The sequence below is a fragment of the Mesoplodon densirostris genome, chromosome 7 (genome assembly GCF_025265405.1).
Source record: "Mesoplodon densirostris isolate mMesDen1 chromosome 7, mMesDen1 primary haplotype, whole genome shotgun sequence".
Classification (NCBI taxonomy): domain Eukaryota; kingdom Metazoa; phylum Chordata; class Mammalia; order Artiodactyla; family Ziphiidae; genus Mesoplodon; species Mesoplodon densirostris.
The window spans coordinates 116,174,711-116,183,331 of NC_082667.1; the positions used below are offsets into that span (position 1 = coordinate 116,174,711).

The following is an 8,621-nucleotide window of genomic DNA, read 5'->3' on the forward strand; positions in this document are numbered from 1 at the left end:
TCTGTTATAAAATGATCTTCAGGCCACTGAGGCCAAGAGAAGAGAATTCCCACAGGCCTCAGTGACTCTTCGTCACTCCCCACTGGGCCCCCCGGCCCCTGGTTTCCCTGCCACCTCCCTGACTCCGAACACTTCCAGCCCATCCCTGAGAAGCCTTGGCTGGTCCTCGTGCCCCGTGCAGGGCTGTGGCAGGTGCGCGGAGGAGACGGCGGCTCTCGGGCAGTTGTGCTAACATCTGGGAGGCGTGTCAGGGGCAGAGCTGGGAATCCCACTGGAATTCCTCCCCCAGTTTTGGTTTGTAGGAGGAACCTTGTCTCGACTGATCACCCTTGAAGTGCTAAGAGTCTGTGTACAGTTGCTCCCCGCACCCCCCTTCCTTCCTGCTAGATGTCCCCATCCTGCTGTGTCTCTGCTCCTGGCATTTCTTTGTCATGGACGCTCACTTTCTCTCTGCCTCGGGTTGAGCGGGCTTTCCCCTTCCCCACACGAGCCTGTTTCTAACCTCTGCCTCCTCCCTGTTTTTCTTCCTTGCTCCCACTGGGATCTGTTTCAGGTGCTGGCTCTATGATTGCTTCTTTTTTTTTTTTTTCTTTTTACATCTTTATTGGAGTATAATTGCTTTACAATGGTGTGTTAGTTTCTGCTGTATAATAAAGTGAATCAGCCATATATATACATATATCCCCATATCTCCTCCCTCTTGCATCTCCCTCCCACCCTCCCTGTCCCACCCCTCTAGGTGGTCACAAAGCACTGAGCTGATCTCCCTGTGCTATGCGCCTGCTTCCCACTAGCTATCTATTTTACGTTTGGTAGTGTATATATGTCCATGCCACTCTCTCACTTTGTCACATTGCTTCTTTTACCCCATCATCTCTTTTCCTCTCCATCTTACCTCGCTTCCCCCAGCACCCAGGTTCTGGGTGGCTTGTATGTCTCTCCTTTCTGTTGCGTTCACCCCACACACCTCTCCACGGCCCTTTCCTCTCTCTCTCTCTCTCTCCCCCCTCCCCCCTCCCCTCCTGCCCCCCCACTTGCTGCATCCCTCCGGCTCCCTTAATCACTCACTCACTGCGACGCATCAGGTGACCCCGTGGTCAAGGACAGCGGCCCCTGGGGTGGGGCGTGCCTTGGTCTGAGAAGGGAGGGTGCTCCCCCAGATGCCATCTCATGGCCATTGCTTTCTTCCTTGTCTTCTTCTTAGTCTGGTGCTCCTGGTCGTCCTCAACATGATGCTCTTCTACAAACTCTGGATGTTGGAATATACCACCCAGACCCTCACTGCCTGGCAGGGTCTGAGGCTCCAGGAAAGGTAACCCTGGCCTCTCCCCCTTTCCCCCACCTTCACCCCAGCCAGTACCGTGTCCCAGCTCCTGCTACCCAGTCTCTTTGGGACGGCCCTGCTGCCCTTGGCGGGGGGATAACCCTCTGGGATGAGTGCCTAGGCAGGCTCTGAAAACCGTCCCTGTGGTTTCAGTCTGCTTCTGATTTGGGGCACAGGGGAAACAGGGCACTGAGCAAAGGACAGAGCCCTCTGATGTGGCTCTCTGTCCTTTAGGGGTCTGGGTGCATAGGACAGTCGACAGGCCATAACTCCAGCTGCTGGGGTCCCCCTTCTTCTACCCCACAGGTTACCCCAGTCTCAGACAGAGTGGGCCCAGCTCTTAGAGTCCCAGCAAAAGTACCACGATACCGAGCTCCAAAAATGGAGGGAGATCATCAAATCCTCGGTGATGCTTCTTGACCAGGTGAGACGCCCCCACCGTCCCTCCTTGCCCTGGTCTTACGGAGATGGGACTTGTGCCCTGTGCTCTGAGGAGAGCACCATCTCCATCACCGTGCGCCAGATGCCCTCCTCCCATTCGTTCTTCCCCCCAGGCCATCCATTGTTCTAATTTTAAAGCCACCCTTGACTGAGCTGTGGGAGACACCCGTGTATTCCCCCAAATTATATCAGTGAAATCACACACTGGATTTGCAGTAGGAAAACTGTAGGTTAGATGGAAGGAGAGCTAATTTTTCTTCTTGGTAACCCATAGCCATCTGACAGCCCTTGAAAGAGATAACCCCCTTTTTGCAGAGATTTATCTTCCCAGAGGGCGTGTCTTTCTAACTCCTTTCGATGTGTACTCCCCTCCCCCACCTCTTGCCCTCAAAACATGCACACAACACCCAACGCCCAGACCGTGACCCCTCCTCAGGGGCTGTGCTGAGAGTCTGGGAAGATGGCTGGTTCTGTGTCTCCTTTTCATAAATGTCTTCTTCCTGGTACAGTTTTCTTTCTGAAAAACTAGATGCGTCTTTTTAAGAAAGTCGTTCTGGGGCAAAATCAATAGTTAGCTTCATTTTATCAGACTGAGGTGGAATCCTAATCTTGCCACTGACTAGTTTTGTGACCTCAAGCAAGGGATTTAGTATTAGGGACCTTCAGTTCCTTCATTTATGAAATTGGAATTATAATCATTGCTTCGTGAAATTGCTGTCACATTTGATCTGATGGCCCATGGGAGGCACTCGTTAATATTCAACTTTATTTCCCCTTCATGGTTTGGTTTCTTAGCTCTAAATTAAGGAGAGAGAATTTTAATGCAGCTATCATGATCCAGTTTAATGGGTTTAGAGTGTCACGCATAACATTAGAGCCACGTTTAAGGAGGACATTTTTTTTTTAACCAAAGGAGGGCAGACAACACAGCAAGGAGTTTGGAAGCTCTGGCCTATCAGGAAGGCTTGACAGAAGCAAAGATGTGCTCAGGAGCAGGGAAGACGGGTGGGTGAGCAGCACAGGACAGCCTTCAGACGTTGGGGTCTAACATCTAGAAGAAGGGTTGAACCTCCAGGGGACTGAACTAGGGCCAGAAGTTATAGGGAATAGGATTTTTGAGTCATCAACGAAAAGCACACTCCTTACGGGTAGAGCAGTCCAGCAATGGAACGGGCTATTTTGAAGGACGGAAAGTGCTCAGAGGATGATGCGATGATGTGGGGTGAGGGACTTATGAATTAAAGGCAGGGGGCAGTTGGACTGGCTGACCCGGTCCCCTTCCAGCTGTGGAATTCTATTCAGGGTGGGTCTCCTTCAGAAGGAGCTTGGGGCAGGCAGACCTGTAGCCTCGTAGACTCGACTCTACAAGCATTAAGATCGGTGTCTCGTTCTGTTCCCTTGATTTTGTTTTTCATTTTTCTTTTCCCCCTTTTTTTGGGGTTGGGGGTGGGGGGGCATGCCACGCTGCGTGACTTGTGGAATCTTACTTCCCCGACCAGGGATTGAACCCAGGTCCTGCCAGGGAAAGCGCCATAGTCCTAACCACTGGACCGCCAGGGAATACCCATCGTTCTGTCCCCTTTAAAAGAACACTAGTGGGCCCCTCATCCCTCCTGATATCGAAGAACTAAAGAGAAGAAAGTGACGGGTTAGGCCGAGAGGTCAGAGGTTCTCAAAATCTGTAACTGTTTACCTGTGAAATGTTAACCATCCTGTGTTAACAAGGCAGCTTACCTAGAACCAGGGTAGGATTCTACCGCTGGAATGGCCCCATGTAAACTCCATCCCGTGACGTGGGATGTATCTGTTTCTTAAAAGAAGGTTAAGAAATTCGGTTAAGATTCAGTTAATTCAGTGATATGGGTACAGCTAGGAGCCTACTCAGTTTTCTGCTTGGCACCTGGGGTGTATAAGGTAAGAATAAGACAGTGCAGTCCCAACACAGCTGAAACAAAGCCGTTAAAGATGACTGCAGTGCAGAGCCCCAGTGAGGGGTCCGTGAAAGGCCAGGAGAGAGAGAGATGGCTGTGAGCCAGAGAACGTTTGGATTTGCTCTGGGCCTTGACAGTAGATGGGTGAGGTTGAATGGGCAAGAGAGAAGAGTCCGAGCTGGGGGAACAGTGTGGCAAAGGTACCGAGAGAGGAGGACAGTGTATTCAGGATCACTGGGAAACCAAGCCGAGTGAGTAGAAGACCCATCAGTGGCATCGGATGTGGGTCCTGGTAGCAATGGAACCTTCGAGAGAATTCTTAATTCCGTGAAACAAGGACCACAAATCATTGAGACACAGCACCCCTTACCCCAGGGGTTCCCAGTGCTCGATCGGCTGTCCCCCTTCAGCCTGAGACTGTGTCCCTTGAGGACCACCCTTGTTGCAGGAGCCTGCTGCCTTCAGCTCCCCGGCCTGGCGGGGGACCTGCCATACGTGGGTGTGGTGGGTGCCGCTGAATGGAGACGCCCACTGAGGGCACAAACCCGGGCTGGGGTGGGCTTCCCTGTCTTACAGATGAAGGACTCACTCATCAATCTTCAGAACGGCATCAGGGCCCGTGACTACACATCAGAAAGTGAAGAGAAGAGGAACCGCTATCACTGACAAGGCAGGAGCAGGGGCAGCTGCAGGAGGCCTGTGCAATACGTGTACATAGACCATATAAATATATATGTATAAATAGAGAGAGAATATAAATATATATATTATATACAGATTTTAAAAAGAGATGATGCCTATGTACCAGGGAGAAGGAGCGGGCCCGCCCCCTGTGCTGGCCGGCGGAGGGGCCAGGAGGGCAGGGACCACCTCTCAGCACCGACCTCCCCTGATCCTCCTCCTCTCCGTCCTCTCGTCCCCAACCCTTTCCCTCGCTGGCCATTCTTGGCTCTGAGAAGGGAGACGTGGAGCCAAAGTTATGCCTGTGAAGACCCTGGAGTCGTGAAAAGAAGTCTCAAGGGGGCATTGCTTAAGGTGCTTCATTCCCTAATCCCCTTTTGATTTGTTTCCAAAATAAACGAGAATCTTTTTTTTCCCCACCCAACACTTCCCCAAGTGTTCTCTTGGGAACAAGGAGGCATCAAAAGCAGGGCGCAAGCTAAACTCTACCATATGAGGCCGCCCCCTGTATGTGGACCGCGCACCACGAGTCAGGTGCCGAGGACCGCGGGACAGCTGGGGAGGCTGCTCTGGAGGGTTTGGGCTTTGTAGCCACAGGCTCCTGAGGGCTTGTGTTCTGAAGGGCATTCTCCTCCATCACCCCCTGTACCTTCCTCTACCCTGCGTGGGGTGTGGACCCAATAAGGGCTGGGGATTTCTTCCTTTCCCACCCTCCCCCCCCACCCCTTCTCTCTGGTCTTTTCCCAGGCTGGATCTGGGTGAAGTGTCACTTTTTAGTGCCTAAAGCCCTATTTTTCCTCTGTGCCCTAAGAGCACATTGTTTATTCGTCAGGGTGGGAGCATTTTTGATCTTGTTAAACCTCTTTTAGCTATTGTAAGCAAGTCAGGTCTGTGGCTCTAACCCCTTCCCTTTGAGCTGTCATTTGATATCTAGGATGAATCAGGGTGTGTTCTAGGGCCTCCAGGGTTTGAGAGAGTGAATGCACTAGCCACGTAAGAATTGTAGGGTCTAACCACAGAACTACTATGAGTCACGAGCACCTACATCCAAGCACCCTTTGGCGGCCAGCCTCATTTCCTCTCAGCAAGGAACCAGCTTAGTCAAGGGAGACAACTGTCTGAGACACTTTGTGCATGAAAGAAGACCTAAGCCTTGGAGGGAATGGATTTGGCAAAGGTGCGTAGGTTTGGGCAGGAAAAAGCCAGATCGAGTCTACCCCACAGAGGGCCATTCCAAACCCTGTTTCTGAGAGTTGGGAGTGGAAGTTCTGGCAGAGGGGGCAACCAGCACCTTCTCTAGCCTCTGGCCCCGGAGAGGTATGAGACCACTAAGGAGTAGAAAGAAGACTGTGGGTTAGGAAAGTGAGTCACCTAGGGCCTTTGGGGGGTTGGCTCACAGAACTGATGGCCCGTCTGGGCATGCTTACCATCCTTCACACACTAACTACTATCTCTCCCTGTGATGACCCAAGGAATCCTGCCAGCCCCAGGCAGAGCTTGTAGAGATTCTCGATCAGGAAAGGATTATACCAGTTTGGCAAGGAGAGCTCTTCCAGACTGCTTGTTCTCGTGGACCCCTTGGTGGAAAGGGCAGAGGAAAGAAAGGTAGATCTGATCACTGATCGAGCCCCAAAGAAGAGCACGTTGTATTCTCTTGGACTGGCCTGGGCATCCCACTTCAGCGATTAAAGGAAGTTTTTGACTCTTCAGTCTGTCTGAGAAGAGGGCCTCATTATTGCCCTAAGGGCAGGATGAGAAGACAGAAAGATACACACTCAGGCCATCCCCGCCAGGGGGAGTAGGATGAGATGGATGATTCCATAATGGTCATCTAGAATCGTTGATATCCCTTCTTCAGAAAAGGAGATGTGAGCAAATGGAGTTGCATATAATCCTTGTGAAGTGTGCATATGCCCACAGGCCAGCGGCTCAAGATCATTTCTATCCCTGTCCGGGACTTTGAATGGGAGACCCTGGTGAGGGTCAGGGTTCGTGGGCCCTGAGCCAAAGAAGGAGAAACAGTGCAGGCTGCTAGGAATTTTCAGGTTGGAGAAGCCAGAAGTCAAAATTATTCCCCAAAACTTTTGAAAGGAAAGGACAAATGATAAATGCTCTAATTTATTCCATACATAATTATTTATTTAAATTATTCAATTATTAAAGGTACCATATTGGGACCTTTGGGATGACTTTAAAAGGACTCTGCTGGGAATAAAGTGGTATAGTGGGCCTGGCTACGCGGAATTGTTCGGCTTTTGCTTCACCTCTCGGGCCCCTCTAGGAGGAGTAGGTGACAGGGAGGGATGTCCAAGGAACCCTCCTGATTTCTGGGGTTTTGAACCCGGGAGACAGTGTGTGCACGTGGGGAGCATCTCTTGGCCTGCCTCATGTCTAAGAATCACGGATCGTTTGTGGGAGCTTTCTCGTCGAGTAATTTTTGGATTTTCAAACCAGGAGAAAACCAACAGTTGTGTTCACTCCCAAACAAAAGCTTTTCCCCTTTATTCAGGAGCCTGTCAAAGAGAAGGGGCCTCTGCCCTAGCAGCTCAGTCTGGGAGTGAAACACATAAATAACATTGTAACTCATGGCTGGCAGCCCTGGCTTGTAAGGGAGCATTGAAACCATCATTTCTTATGTTATTTCTTCCAGCCAGGGCATTGTTTTGTTTTGTTTTCTTGGTGGTTGTTGTTTGGTTTTTTTCACGTAAGAACTCAGTCATGTAGGAGTCTTTCTGCGAGGACTCATGTGGTGAGTTTGAGAGCTTGCATTCAGTGTCAAAGATTTTGCCATTTCTAGACAGGTGAGAACAGCAGCGGGTCTGCACTCTACTCCTGCGGACTGGGGGGGAATTGACGGGACTGGTGTCGGAGAGGCCAGTCATGTCTGTAACTCTCTCCTTTCCCCCATCCCCCTCCCTGGGACAAAGGGATAACATTCCAGGACAGCAAGATCAGCAACTTAGAGTTCTCTGGAAGGGCAGTGAGCTGAGGGGTTCAGGGGACCTGGACCTGAGTCCTGGCTCTGCTGTTGGGCAGGTCACACCCCCACACACACACACAACCCTGGTCTCTGAGCCTCTGGAGCCTCATCTGTAACAGCAGGGGCTTGAGCTAGACTGTCCCTAAGGTGGATTCTAGCTTTGACATGATCTTGGAGACTGGGTCAGAGACTGGCGAGGTTGGGCTTTCTCAAACTTGGAAGGTGCCCTGCCGGGAGAGGACAAGCCTTCTGGACTAGAGCCTGCCTGGAGTTTAGATGAGTCGTAGGGCAGGGTCTGGGTTCCCAGGAAATCCAGGGTAGTTAAGTCTTCTTTACGTGCTAGGAGGGGCAGGGAGGTCCAATGAGAGGCGGATGGGGGAGGGAGAGGGAGAAAGATGAAGCTTGCTGTATTGCTTGGTGTTAACCTAGGAGGGTGTTTCTTCCTGTGTTGGCCTAGTCTTACTCTGGGAAGGGTCCTTTTGGACTTTCTCTAAGCTGGGAAGAGGAGGATGGTGGCAAGAAGCACACCGTCTTGGATTAAGCTCATCTTCCGTCCCTGGGCTGTGAAGCCTCCATGCATCTATCCATCCTCCCTCCTCCTGGCTAGAGCAAACGGTGGAGAGAAGTCATTCCTGCTTCTACCGCCTCTCTTTTGTCTCCAGCTTTGTTGGGGTTTGGACTAAGTGTGAAGCTTTGGCTAAAATCCTTGGGTTGCCTTAGAGCGCTGACGCTAAGAACTTGGGATTACAAGGAAGGGGGAGGACCAAGAAAGCACAAGAGGAATGCTTTGATAGAAGTGGATTCTCTCCATTGCCCTGTCTGTGACCCAAGCTTGACCATGTCCATATGTTTGCAGGCAGCATGTCTAGGGTGAAATCTTGGAGGAAGGATTAGGGAGAGAATCTTTCAGGACTGTGTGGTCTCAGAAGAATCCTTTCTGCGCCATACCATGCTGCGTCTTTAGCTCTTCAGGGCAGCCAAGGCCAGCCCTTCCTCCCTAGGGGCCCCCAGGAGAACTAGCGCTCTCCTCTCTTCCCCCAGGTGGTAGGGCACCCCCTGACTCCACCTGCCCACTCCAGTAGGAAGCTTGAGAACCTCTCTTCCTGACTCTCTCCTCCTCCGACCTTCGTCTCTAGGCTGTGGGACAATCATCCCATCCACCACTTAACATCCTCGACCCTCATCCCCCAGCTTCCAGCAGGCTGGCCCCACTCCCCTCCACCTCTAGGTTTTCTTCCAGAAGATGCATTTTTGGGTCCGAGAG

The 8,621-nt window shown here is 51.5% G+C and overlaps 1 protein-coding gene across 3 annotated transcripts in view; it reads left to right on the forward strand.

Moving 5' to 3' along the window:
- The window catches only part of GRAMD1B (GRAM domain containing 1B), a 60,359-nt gene extending 55,589 nt beyond the window's left edge, over nucleotides 1-4,770 (forward strand). For all 3 annotated transcript variants that reach the window (XM_060103185.1, XM_060103183.1, XM_060103184.1), the window contains exons 17-19: nucleotides 1,205-1,312; nucleotides 1,631-1,748; nucleotides 4,273-4,770. In XM_060103185.1, coding sequence (XP_059959168.1) covers nucleotides 1,205-1,312; nucleotides 1,631-1,748; nucleotides 4,273-4,362 — 316 coding nt within the window. In that variant the 3' untranslated portion in view covers nucleotides 4,363-4,770. The remainder of the gene's footprint in view (nucleotides 1-1,204; nucleotides 1,313-1,630; nucleotides 1,749-4,272) is intronic.
- Nucleotides 4,771-8,621: the final 3,851 nt, after the last annotated feature.